The 14,525-nt window shown below is 38.4% G+C and overlaps 1 protein-coding gene across 1 annotated transcript in view; it reads right to left on the bottom strand.

The window, feature by feature from the left end:
* MED27 (mediator complex subunit 27) overlaps positions 1-14,525 on the bottom strand; it is a 95,740-nt gene that overhangs the window by 56,085 nt on the left and 25,130 nt on the right. The window contains exon 3 of the mRNA XM_063353069.1: positions 1,654-1,784. Coding sequence (XP_063209139.1) covers positions 1,654-1,784 — 131 coding nt within the window. The remainder of the gene's footprint in view (positions 1-1,653; positions 1,785-14,525) is intronic.

Below are 14,525 nucleotides of genomic sequence, written 5' to 3'. Positions count from 1 at the left end.
TCAACAGGTATTTGATCTGACTTAATATAACTATTATTCTCTTCTTAAGACACACTAAGATAGCAAATAAGGACAAATATGGAAAGGTTAAAGAGAAGCCAGAGAGGTGGAAACCAGGGACAGATAAAGGGCCAGCTCAGCATAAACATATTCTCCCTTTGAATAATGCTGGACATGGTAATAAGATACTGAAACATAATTCAACTACTAGCTAAAGTTTAGTTACCATGCTAAAATTGCATTTTATCTGCAAATTCTAGGTAAACGCACCATTGAAAGAAAATAAGCACCTGCAGATAAAAAGACATACAATGCTTTTAATTGTGTATATTGCATACCTCATATTAAGATTTATACAGCTGCAACTCTAAGTACAGACTTTTCTATGCAAAAATAGAAACAAGCTCTTTCTCTCTCACTACATATATTTCTAGTAACTGGAAAAGCCATGATTAAAAAAATCAAAAACCAAACCCCAAAATATTTTCAGACCTCTGAATAAAACCTGTGACAACTGGTATCACAGTACTCTAGTTTATAGACTTCTAGAAGTCCATTTGAAGGTTCAGATAACCTGATACCCCAATAAAGGAAGAAAACTAATTAGCCAGTTCGTCACAATATACCCCTGTTCTTTCACATATATAAGAGAAACAACATTTTGTTTTCAAGCCTGAGGTTCTGATAGAGCTGCCCTTCTATCCATTATTCTGACGTATTGGTAAAGCAATAGAACATTTTATGGATTCTTGAATTAAAAGCCTTTAAAGTTAATATATTAAGGGGAAAGCTCTGCTTACTCCGAGTTTTTTCTCATTTCCTAATGAAAAAACTCTAAACTTCTTTTGATTCCTTCGTTAACGTAGGCCTGTGGACTCTGATGACAACAGGGACTTTTAGTATTACAACTATGAAGTTTTTAGTAGCATAGTGTTTATACATCAGTGACTCTCGCTCTGTGGGAAAAAAGCACGTGGTTTCCACAAACTCCAAGGATGCTCAGTACAATGAATAATTGCTTAGCACTTCATTTTCTACATAATAATCATTTTCTTATATGTAACTAAATATTTTAAGCAGTTTATTAATTTATAAGCTTAGTTGTGGACATCTCTGTGGTTTTGGCATCAGTACACAGACTGCCTACAGTGTTGATACTCTATGTCCTCAAACAGTTTCTAAGTGTCCTCATAATTGCTTGTCACCTGTAAAAGAGGTTTAGATCCAATGCAAAATTAACATATGGTGAACAGATGGACTCAGAACAGACGTTTGTCGAGAAAGTACTCACACCAAAGACTTTTTGGCTTCAGCCTTTTAGGACCTTCAGAAAAGTCCTACTTGAAGCTCCAAGTCATACTAATCAGGGGAACATCATTACTCAATGACAGTCTCATGTTGCAAAAACTTTAAAGACCTGCTACAAAGAAAAATCCTTGCAACTTTACTTTGTCACAGTGCCCCCAGAAACAGAAGAAACAAAATAGTGTTTCTATAGGGTATTCCACCCACTCAACAAGAATAACCCATCTCGTATGAAAAAAAGAAATACAAGCGCAAAGCTGCATGATGACGATTTTAAAAAAATAATAATTACAATAAGGTGCTTAACACCCACCCCCCGCAAACTCTTCAGAAAATTCCATTACTTACTGAGGCGGTAAGACAAGAGTCGTTGGCTGGGCTTTTGGTCTGCGTTTGGCAGATACTCCCATCTGGTTGGCTGAACGTTTCAAAGACTGCTGATTCAAAAGGCCAGATGCTAGCCCGGCATGGTACTGCAACTGGATAATAAAAAACATATATATTAAAATACATACCACCGCAGTACTCTGTCTATGTCAGATCTCTGCTATCTGTACCACCTGATTCAAGTTACAGCCAGTCAGTAAGTTAACGTATGCTATTTCCTATACATTGCTTGGATGGAAGACGATACGAACAAAAGCGTATTAACCGGGTCTGCAGTGAAATAGGTACTACAAGGAAATTGTGCTATAGGGCAAGTAAGATGATGAATCAAATACTTCCTCTCAAGTCCCGACTCTCCTGAAGCTTGGGCTTGCTTTTAAACGTTAAGACTGTTTCTCCTCTCAAGGGATCGAGCATTCTTACTTTTTGGAAGAAGATAAGAGGAAGAAAGATGCAACCCTTCCACTGTATAAACCAGCTTTTTAGAAATAACACTCATCTTTTTTTCTTAAACATAAAAACACAAAACAGTCACAAAGAAGTTTCTACCACTGTAAAGAAAAATCTAATCTTTAAAATACCTGCTAGCACATCTCCATCGCATTGCAGAAAGATTCACATCCAGCAGCTTTCTCCTCTAACCTTTTATTTTACTTGCCAATGAAAGACATATTTATGAAGGACACAACATGAATCTGCAAGATTTTGAGTGCATTCCCACTGCTTGCAGATTTCAGAACAGCTATAGTGCTGTGTCTGTCCTGAAACCAGCCTCAAGTGCAACAAGTTACAAGCTCTAAGCACTTTCCATTTCCATTCTCAGTTCCCCATTTGGAAGAGAAGGGGGGGGTGGAGATTCAGTGTCAGACAGCTGCAATTTTCTTCATCATCCTAGTCCTCACATCAATGTGTTCATTAAATTGTCTAAAGGTTTGCTCTGAAAAAGGTGAACTGTTTAACACATTAACAACTCTAACCCCACAGCCTGCATCTAAAAAGAGGATACAGTTAGGAAACAATGACTTACAAACGTTCAGAAAATAAAGTGGTCTATTCTGCAGGGTACTGCCTGAAAATGAGGGAAATAAAGCTTGGTAAAGTGATCTACTTGAAAATGGCTATTAAAATGAGTGAAGCTATCCCGTGAGCCAATTTGACTGAAATGTCAATGCTCAGAGCATCCATAAGGCTTTTTAACAGGCTCCTGATTCACCTGGCTGCTTTGCCACGTGATCTCGGCCGTGGCGCAACATGAAGACACATCACATTCCTAATGGGAAGAGAGCTGCACTCCATCGGGGAGGGGGGATTGCATTGCCCCAACAGCTCCGCTTAGACCAATGAATTCTGCTCAGATTTGTTTTTCTCCGACAGATTTCTGAAATGAAAAAAAATCAATGAGAGCGATGGACAGTACATGTTTGAAAGGCAATGTTTCAAAGTGTCAGGGGCTTAGTTTTCAATCTTCACTACCAGAATTTGCAGTGAGTGCAATATGCAGGGAATTAAAGGGAAAGACAGCTCTGGCAGGAGACCCCTCTGACTCCGGGAACGCACTTTTCCCCTTTTCTTGAATCTTCTGAAGAGTAGCCCTCCTTCAACCATTTCGCGCTGCTGACACCATTCACTTCTGCTCACTGTGCAGAACGACACTGATAAGTATTTCAAGTAAGTAACATCATTTGAAGACTTGGTCAGAGATGGTGATAATCACAGGAGCTCATCATAGATGAATTTTAAATGCAACCTTTTAAAAACATTTCATAACTTCCTGGCTAATCTGACATTTATTAGTTCGGTATAAAAAAACCGTAATCAAAAATAAATATATTCTGAAAAACAATTCTGTCCTTTAAGGCTGACTCCCAGTGTTTAAGCTATTTTTATTAATTATAAGTATTTCTTTACATCTACTTTCACTCCTAGGAATGCAGATCCAACTGTCAAAATCTATAAGGGCCATTAAATATTTACCAAACCATCCTTATAATGGGAGAAAAGGTCAAAGTTAATAAAACTGACAGGCAGCTTCTGTCCAACTTGATTTATACATTATTAAAGTATCACATACTGCATTGCACAGAATGCATTCCTTTTGGGGGGCAGAGGGGTGTTAACTGAAGAGATTGGAAAATTGTTTCTTAGTCATTTGTTCTGAGGAAGAGAAACACGAGTGAAAATAGTGCCAAAGCAGTACCACTAACATCAGAACTATAGCCGGGAGATTCAACGGTCCTGATGGATAATAAACGTGCCATCCAGTTCATTTTTTTCCTCTTGCCTGCCGGCATTGGCCAAGACAGCAAATCTCAGCTAAAAAACATACCAATGCCCTGAAAATTTTTGTTTACTAGCAAAAGAATGCTATTTCCTAACATACTATCTCCACCTTAGGGGAGCCACACGAAACTTACCGTCAGAGGATACTATGGGTGTTAAAAGGCTCACGCAGGGAAGCTGAGATGAGCTCACGGGACACAAGCCATTCGAGGGTTAACGAATACACAGAAACCACATTTATCTCAAGAAGTCCCTGAGCCAGAGCCTGCTGATGGCTGGAAGAACACTGGGGAGAACACTGTATACAGGCATGTGCTTCCAGCTACCGCTGGAGATGAGCCATGGGGCAACACCAGCCTTTGGTTTGACCTGGCAGAGCCGTTGTGTGCTTTAGTGAATGTACAGAGGGGTGGTCCACGGAGGTGTGAGAGACCCTGCAACCCAACACAGCCAAAAACTGGGCACTCCTGGATGGTCATGACTGCCTTTGTGAGTGTATTCCCAACAACCTTCCATCTGCTTTTGACAACTGTGCTCATTTATACCAGCAGATCGGTAAACAGCAAGAGCTTTATCCATACAATATGCTAAACACTCACTGAACTTGAATATTGGCGCAGCACTAGGTACTATCGCAAACCATTTCTTTATCAGCCGCGAAGGAATTCCCCATCATTCAGAGGCTTTATTACAGCAAGCATCCACATATTTCAGCTTTGGGGAATTCCAACTGGTTTATGTGAAGCTAAGCTCTTTACTTCCTAATGAAATATTCCTCCTTAAAATTTCAACTAGATTGATCTTTTTTCCCCCAATACATGCAGATGAAACATAAAATCATTTTCAGAAAACTAAGAAATAAAAAACAACAACAAAAAATCAATTTATAACACTTAGCAGCTAGGATATACACCAGTGCCAACTTGTACAGTTTTATGATGAGTCTCATGATGGCTGATATTTTTCTTAAAACTGTGGTTTCGAATAGATGTGTGAATTCCACATTTTAAAATCAGAACAGACTCTAGCTCTCAAGGATGTAGGAAAAGTACTGAAAACAACACTTCAATACATACAAAAGCCTTACCTGAAGGTAAATAAAAACAGAACTTGGATTATTTTCGAGATTCATTATTTTTCTATGTTAAAGGCAACATGACCTATGTTTTCTAGAAGAAAACATTATCACTAATGTTTTACAGGTGCCATAATTCATGTTTTCAGTGTTCCTGAGTACATGAAAACTACATCCATATATTAACGGCTCTCAAACTTCCTCACAAAGTGAAATACATCATAAGAGATGGCTCTTTGGAGTCACTTTTCTCACAGTTGTAATTACAAGGAGGGCAATTTCTTCATTCAAGTAAGACGTGTTTGGCTTTCATGTGAACTATTTAGAGAGTGCGTATTAGAGAAATACAGACTGCACTTAGTTCTGAAAGCATTAATTTTTTTTTAAGGTTAAGCATATAGTATCTTTTATTTACTCTACCCTGGTGACTCTTATCAGAAACAAGGCAACATTCCCTCTAAAACAATCGAAACAAACAAAAAAGAAGCCCTCCATCCCCCCTGAAAGATCACACTGTCTGCTGCAGGTGATTTTTATGGTCTGGAGCAGACAGAGACATTCTGCTACAGCCAAAGGGCTTAAACCAGGAAAATGCAGTGAGGCCCCTTTGTTCCACAGAAACGTACTGACCGTATCGTGACAGATTCTGGTTTGGTCTATAGGCTGACTCTACAACGTATGTTATGAAACTACAAGCATGTACACAGTGCTAATTTAAAACTTTTAAAATTAAAGCTCCATCATGAGAATCATGCTGGGTCTAAAGGTCTTTTGTTTCCATAATTCATGGGTTGGAGATTTTGCATGTGCTGACTGCTGACCAAACAAGTCATTACACTCCACTTACTTACAAGGCCATTTAAAGTTGCAAAAATTGGTTGGGTAGGAAGAAGGGAAGAATCAAGGGGGAAAAAAAACAAGGAAAGAAAAATAATCACTCAGAGCATTTACAATTCATCATGTCAACTCACAGTTGCACATTAAATTTACATATTACTGTTATTTAAAGCTTTTTAAGGATCAATAGGTTTTCTTTAAAAAGTGAAATCATAAGACTGACTTTTCTTTGTGATCACATCACCCTGTTGTGATATTTTTTCCATTCTCATGTCAATACTCACAGACCACACGCACAAACAGAAAAGCATTTTCTCAGATATAGGTAATATAAAAGAAGCTTATTTCCATTTCTCCAAGCAATGGAGTTTTACAGAAGTGACTGACAGAGTCGCCCACCATGGAATTTTCTGAGTTCACTGTAATACTGGTGAATGCATGTACATTTGCCTTCTTTTGAGATGCACAGTGCTTTGCCCCTCATCATTAAATTATCTCTCCCTTGCAGCTAACAAGGGATTTGTCTATTATGATAAAACTCTATCCGTTCTTTTGAAAAGAGCAACGAGCAAGCAAGCAGGACACTCCCACAGTTTCATCTCTGCAGACTAAAGTAGGCAAGAGAGAAATTACACTACCTTAATTGATATTTTTAAGCTTCTCTCAGATAATGAGGCCGGTTTGGAAATTCTCTTTTTCTCCAAACAATGTTTGATCATTTCAGGATAGCTGAATTCTTGACTTGGCCAAAACAGCATCAATAAACCAAAAGAGCAGTCTCCAATTTATTTACGCATTGGTTTTCCTCTTGTGGAACTGGGTTGCAGGCTTTCCAATTAATAGGAAAGCTAGACATTGTGCCTTTGCTCTAGCTTACAATTTAATTAGGACACTTTGTTCTATTTTTTTTTTAAAGGCATTTATGCCCCCAAAACACTTTCCAGTTTACAAGAATATTTAAGCAACAAATACCTTTCCATGATGGGAACAAAAGCTACCCCATTCTGTTCTTTTTTAAAATCCCTGTACAAAAGTTCTCGCATCTTTTCCTAAACACCCTGATCCAACTAAACTGAGAAACTAATGAGCTCGCACTTCTGTTAGGAGCCGTGGCGTGCGAGAGGCTTTTATTTGCATCGCATTGAGATGCACAGTGCCACTGCCTGACCCCGGTCAATAAACCGGGAGATACAGAGCCTGCCATGGACATCTACCTGCACAATCCTGCTTTTCACTTAGGTGCTTCCTCCCCCCTCCCAAGGCTACGGAGTTGAAAAACAAAGTTTAGACATTTATACATACGTGTATATATATATATAATAAAAAGATACAACAGTAGGAAATACTTTCATACATATCCCTGTTTCTTGTAACGTCTTGTCTTCACTACATCTTTTATTCCATTGTCTTTGAAATCCTATTTTTGCTGAGCGTGCTGTTTTAATTAGTGTCAGATTTCAGCCTTAAAGTGTGCTCTTCCCATACTTTTATTTCCAAAACATTGAAGTTGTGCTGATGAATGACTGCATCAATGTTCCCTCACTCCAATACTGCTTCCAAGTCTTTGGCTTTTTACCACACAGAGATAGCAAATCGGGAGGCACTTTCTTTAAGGAATTGGTCAAAACTTCAGCATCTGCATCCTTGCTGCCAATAAAATTATCTGTGCTGTTTTAAGTCTCTGCAAAAGCCACTAGTCCTCCTCCAGGCTGGTGTTTGTTGGTTTGTTTTGTTTTTTTTTTTTTAAAGTATTCTGTAATCCATTTAATAGTTACATCGGTGACATATTCTTGCTTTTTGGATAATGTCAACACAAAGGGACACTACACAGCCAACAGCCTCTGAGGTTTAAAGAGGTTTACTACTTGGAATGGATAAAGAGGCAGAGAATTCATAATGTGAGGTTACACATTACCTTATTTACCTCTTCAGAAGCGCAACTGTATTTTATGCTTAAGATGTTTATAAATACTTCTGGGTGCTCTGAAGGGCTTGAAAACATCTATTTCCTGAAAAATAACTAAATGAACTGGCATTTCATTGGATACACAAATACAACACAGACACATAATAGAATCACAAAAAGCAGAGTAAAATTCCTACATTGCATTTGCACTTAAAGACAAAGCCACGTGCAGTAGCACACAGTAGTATTTTCAAGCAACCCTGAGCTCAAGGGTAGTAGTTGGTACAGAGGTTGTCCACTAATACAGAAACGAAACGGTCTTAGTGTCATCCTATGTGATATGTTCACACTTGTGCGTTCGTTTAATGGATTTCATTAAAGACTAAAGACCCGAGAAGTGCACTTGATGACTACTTGACAGAAAATCTGAATTCCTTTTTGACAAAAGTACTATCCTTGCATAGGACAAATAATTTGTGGCAGGGAAAAGTCATCATTAAAACTCAAGACTGAGTAAGGACACAATTAGTATCTTCCCCCAGTGCTGCTGTGCTCCCTTAAACAGCCACCAGAACTTCAAACTGAAGACACTGCTCTCACACTAAAATTAATATTTTCTGAAGCCCTAGACTAAATCTTTGGTGTCGAGGCGCAGGTGGCAGCTATGTCAGTATAAAGAATGGCCTGCTGCCTTGGTGACGGGGGATGCTCAGGTGCTTATATAAGAAATGTGAAGACACTTTAAAACTGAGTAGTAGAATAAAGGGCTGGAATCAGCTACAGAAACACTCTTCAAATTGTCTAGCAGCATGCCATGATTTGCAGCATGGTGGTTGGGCTTTACAACTCTGGCAAACAAACTACTTTTTCAGACAAATGAAGAAATGAATACTCTTCTTCAATAAAATATCTACAAGGTGCAGCTTACATAAATCCAACTAGTCCAGTTGCACCACCAGACAAAGGGGAGAACGACAGTGAAAGAAGAGATGAGAGGGAAATCTGTTAGTGGATAAGCAATGTAGCAGTAATGACCCCGGCTGGTACTTGCATTGCTAATTTTTTTTTCCCCTAACTCATTAAATTTAATTATTTTAACTTCTGTTAAATGCCTTCCCTTAGCTTTGCTCACTTGCACAACAATTAAATGCACCATATATTTAGACTAGCAAATACCCACACTGAGTGTCAGACAACAGCGATTAGCCTAGCTGTGGGTCTTTCCACCAGCATACGGAAACCTGGCTTTACTCAGTCTCCTGAGGCTTCTTGAAGGGAAGTTGTACTCAAGGATCAGAACTCCAGCATACAGCTCATCCCAGGTGTGCCCTGGGCAGACGGATACACTGCAAAGCCATACCATACCTCTCTTCTACCAGAGGTTACCACGCTACCGTGCCCATAGAATGGGTTGCATTAATATGGTTTAAACTGTTTGAGCTGAACTCTTCCTTAAATGGTTACTTTTGCTAACCTCCTCTTTCTTTACACCTACCAGGCATCCTGGAGCAATGTTACTGGGAATGCTTATTTCCAGCCCTCTGGCAAGGACAACCAATACAAGCTTGAAGCAGGACAGTTAGATCTGGAACAGAACGTATGTGGCCTATTTCCCTACATGAACATTCATTCCCACTATAGCTTCAGAACATTCATGATCAGATTAATTCATACTCCTTCCAAGTCAGTATGAAGTAACCCACAGAAAGCATTCCTACACAAATAAAAGCAACCAATTCAGGTCACTGTTATGAGTGGTTAGAGAAAGAGGTTTAAATTCTCACCCTCCCTTGTAACAAACACATATTTTTTTCCACAGACAAACCCTAGAATCACCGTAGGTGGCTGGAAGTTAGAGATCAGCTGCATTCTGGAGGATGAGTATCAAAGAGAAACATATCATTTTCCCCCTTTAAAACATATCACATTCAGCACTGAATGGGCATCTCTAGAATCCTTGTTGGGAAAGATGACCGTAACTACTGTACTTGCAAGCACAATGCTGAAATGTAACGGTCAGCAGAACCTGAAGCTTCCCCCCACGCCCCCCAAGGCAATTAAAAAAAAAAAAAAAAAAGCTTTTCTGCCCTTACTCAAGTTTTCTGTGTTCTAAAATTAATGATGTATATCTGAATTCTGTCTTCAACCTCACATTGACTTTTGGGAGACAGAGCAATCCTGACAGTCACTACCAGCAGTATGAGCTCCCCCTTCTCCGAGAAGTCTCACTGAAAATTTTCTCCAGCTAAAACAATATTATGTATTAACCAAGAACTATAAATTAAAACTCAATTATCTTTGTTTTTTTTTTAAACCCTTCAGAATAGCCATTTACAGCTCACAGCAGGCACTTCAAGGAATTTTGTCTGGAACAGAATACCAGAATCCAGAAAAATTAGCATTCTGCATTTAATTTGGATACTTACATGAGAAGCTGGATTATCATAAATCTGCAATCCTTGTCATTTGTACACAAGGTAGAGAAACCATCTTACTCCATACTGCTAGAGACCAAAATGTGTTTTACTACATCAGTTTGTGCAAGGCACTATTGATAATGGCAACATATGACCAAACCTGATTTTTAAAAATAAACAAATCCCCTACCCTTAGTGATTTTTAAGTGTCTCTACTTTTAGATGACCAAGCTGCAATGCATGAAAAAGCCAAATTTTTAAAAATCAGTTTAAAAGCTATTTCAAGTTAGATATCCAAAAACTAGGTAGACATTTATAAAAGTCTTAGTCAAATTATTTCTTTAGACTTCAAAGAGTTAAATTATGAATGTTTTTGGGAATGAAAAAAGAATCTATCAAGTTTGATTGATAAAAGTGTAGCTTTTAACTAAGACTGAAAAAACTGAAGACCGGCAACATTTTTTCCAGAATAATATGCTTCCTCTGCTTTTTTTCAGCACAGTGCACATAAATCAAAGAAATGTTAAAGAGGCCCATACATCACAAACTGGCATTTCTAAACTATTTACAAAATCTGTAATAGTCAAGAGGATGGAAAATACAGAAGTGTGACCAGCAAAGTTACTGACAGAAAAAAAGGCAGTTCTACCATCCCAGCAGGGTTAATTAAGGTTGGAAACAACCCTCGATCGTAGAATTTAAAAATACTAAGCTAAAACAATCCTGATAATGCAGGGTTACAAAAAGCAAACAAAACAGTGTTATCAGCCAAAACCAAGAGAAAGTGGATTTAAGCAACATGCTTGTTCCACAATTAAGCACAGAGTTCTGAAAATAGATAAAGCAAACGCTCTAATAAGGCTTGAAGTACGTACAAAAGCAGGGCTGACTTTGCATCTGAAAAAAGACAGCCCCAAAAATATCAGTAACTCCTGTGCTAGGCTGCGCATCCATCAAATTTCCACCCCCCGACATCTAAGCACACAACAGGCTTATACGGATGAGGTCTTCCTCAACAACTCTTTCAAATGAGAATCTCATCTCCTCTTCTGAAAAGAAAGACATAGATTATGGAAAGTTTATTTGTCCATCTGTTGAAGATGTCACACTCTGACTAGTGAGTGCAAAAAGCACAGAGATGTTTTACAACCAAATCCAAAACTTACTGTAGTCTGAATTAGTGTAAGAGCCATATGCTTTGCAAAAACACCTCTTTTGCTACACTTTTTTTTTTTACCACAGCACAAAGAGTAACAGTTCGAAAGCTGCTGTAATCTTTATTTCTGAAAATAGAACACATATTCTTACTCTCATCTGCTGCGCTCAGCTAAGCTAACTGATCAGGAAGGCAAGGAAATACTACAACACTGTGCAATGAAAGCTAAAAAAGACATACTCCATTGCAAGAAGTTACCCGCAGTTTACAGGTAAAGCAGCAGCGCAGAGAGCCCGAGACCGTGAGCAGGATGAGGCGCTGAGCAGAAGGGTTTGGTGGAACGGCACATAGAGCCGTTTTACAGTTTCCTCTGGCAGCGTTGAAGACTTCCAGCAGCAGCGCTTCAGACTGAGCCAGGGGACGTCAGAAATATCTTCAGGAGTAAAACAAATGGAATACACTTCATACTATTTTCATGGGAGCTTATAATGATATTATAATTAACTCAATTACAACACAAGATTAATAGCCTTTAAAACGCTCCCAGTCATTCATTACAGGCCTAATTAAAACTCTTTTGGTGCTCAGCCAGCAAGAAAGATGAAAATACTTGCTAACTACCTAAATGTAACAATATATGGTATTATCTTTATCATGCTGTTTGTTTCCATGTTCACAATTCAGTGAGCAACTCAGTTGTTTTATTTATTTATTTTTTTTTTAATATATCAAAGACAACAAGAAAAATGGACAAGATGCCGCTTTAGAGGCTTCAACACCTGCAACAGCATATCAGCTCACTACAGCTAACCAGTTTATTTCTAGTTCTGCTGCAACAGTTAAGGTCTTCTACAATAGCAGATGCCTTTCCTCCCACACATCAATTAATTTGCAAATGCACTCAGGTTGTAGAAATAATGAAGTGCTGAACGCTTTTCTATTGGCAAGTTTTGCTGTCAGGAGGTGGATGCTGTAGGCGAGGTGCTAAAATGCGCTGCTGCTATATGCATGCCAAAGGAAAGACATGCCACACGAAACTTGGTCGACAGCTAACAGGGCACATCAATTATTTGATTTACCCCTCTCTCAGTGGAACCAAAAGGAAGAAACCCTCTCCAAAAGCTTTTTATTGTATTTATCTAGGTATAACACAGCATTTACAGTGAGATCTGGGCTTTTGTGCTGACCCAAGAAACATTTTGTATTTGAAGGCTAACATACAGGAGGAAGAGAAGAGTGGTTTTTCACATGTTGTTATATATGCTAAAAAAGTTACATTAAAATTGTTGAGGTTACAAATGAAGAATTCAGTAACTGGGAAATGGCTGAATTCATATTGCCTATGCCATCTATATCAGTCTGCTTATGGTAAGGATTTAGACCTTGATTACGCGCTTCTTTCCAAAGGACGTCAAGTTACCACAGTCTGCAGGATCGCCTGGATGAAGAGGCAGTTACTCAGCACCCATTTTCATGCACAGAATGTTATTTACAGTATTTCACACAATGCCCACACTTATCTTCTCAGAAATATCTTCTACGATATTTTCCTGCTTTATCTTGCTTCTTTACAAATACTGTTAAATTTACCTCCACAATTCTTATTCCACTCATGCTGGGTGTGGATCCGAGGAATCTCAGATTTTTAAGAACACTAAATGTTTTTACTACTTACTGTATTTGTAATAGAGTTTCTATAGATAATAACTGCAGTTAGACGTTCCGTAAGTCTTCGAAGCAGCCAGAAAAGGCTTTAAAGCCAGGTCATGGCAAGGCTGGAATCTCTACCCCCACTTCTATCACTTGAAATAAAGGAGTCGTCAGCAGCAGTTCACCACTACTTTCTGTCTTGATCAGACACTAATTGGAAGCGAAGAGCATCTTGCCAGCCATTCTCTGAAAATAAGTTAAAAACTTATTTCAAATTAAATTCTGTGCTCTGGAGGACAGCATGTTCTCATGGATACAGACCCTTCTCATTTTGAGTCCTCAAATTAGAAGGCATATAGTTAGTGAGCACAGAACAGGAAAAGAAAAAAAATAAAAAACCAGAGCTACGCTCTGGTGCTACGGCTATGAGTCTGGACGGTTGGAGTTGATCCTTTCCACAAGCTTCCTAGGAAATATTAAGTCAATCTAAAAGAACATTTGTGAACATTTAGTCTTGCCTCTCACTTCTGTGTTTAAAATTTAGCAAACATAGTTAGAAAAAAGAGAATATGCATGTGCTCACCTTTCAAGTCTTCCAAGGAAAGCGAGTCCCATACTATTCCTCTCCAGTTCTTCCAGTGCTTCGTTACCATGTGTGTTTAAACCATGCATGTCAGCTGTAGTCTGAATTTGTTAAACTTCTATTTTCAATTACTGATTTTTTTTTGTCTTAGCTTGCTATAATGAAGAACCCTCTTATCCACTTCCTCCCCTCAATAAAGATGTTGGTACAAAGCAAGTGAGTCATCCGTTATCTTTTCTTTCATGAGTGAAATAAATTGAACTTGTTTGATCATACAGAAGGAGCATAGGAACCCATATGCTTTTGATCACTTCTCATGTCTCTCAAATAGAAAGCCCCAAATTAACAGGCACCTAGACAAATGGTAATGAAGTAGTTTTACAATTAAAATAATGCTCAAAACCATTTTCAAATGTTAATAACTGAAAACGTTATTAGTGCAGGTACTAACAGGTAAAGAAATTTGTTGTTAAAAATAGATGATTTTCTGCTTTTTAAAATATGTGATTTTCAGGTTGACCTTGTCCCTTTTAAATTTTTATAGCACCTTCAGTTCCAATTTGAGATTTTCATGGGGGGAGGCAAACCTTCTCATGTTCTATATTAAATGCAAGACACCTTCTTGGCGTGATCTGCAATATTAATAATATAACAGTACCAATTTCAGGAGCAGCAATGTAGCATCAACACACGCATACCTACATGAATGGAAATTTAACCATGTATATCACGGAAATCTCTAATCCATCCCGAAAAAAAAAAGCAGGTCTAACACAGCTCAAACACGATTTGAGATTTCCTCTTCTGCCATACAAACACATGACCTTGTCATGCTTCACAAGGTAACACCAATGGAGCTGATGCAAGAAAACATATGCTTCTCTTTACCGGACTCAAAATAGGAATAGAGGGGAAAAAGAATGATAATC

This window comes from Chroicocephalus ridibundus, chromosome 15 (genome assembly GCF_963924245.1).
Source record: "Chroicocephalus ridibundus chromosome 15, bChrRid1.1, whole genome shotgun sequence".
Taxonomy (NCBI): Eukaryota; Metazoa; Chordata; class Aves; order Charadriiformes; family Laridae; genus Chroicocephalus; species Chroicocephalus ridibundus.
This window is presented reverse-complemented; position numbering and strand designations above follow the sequence as displayed.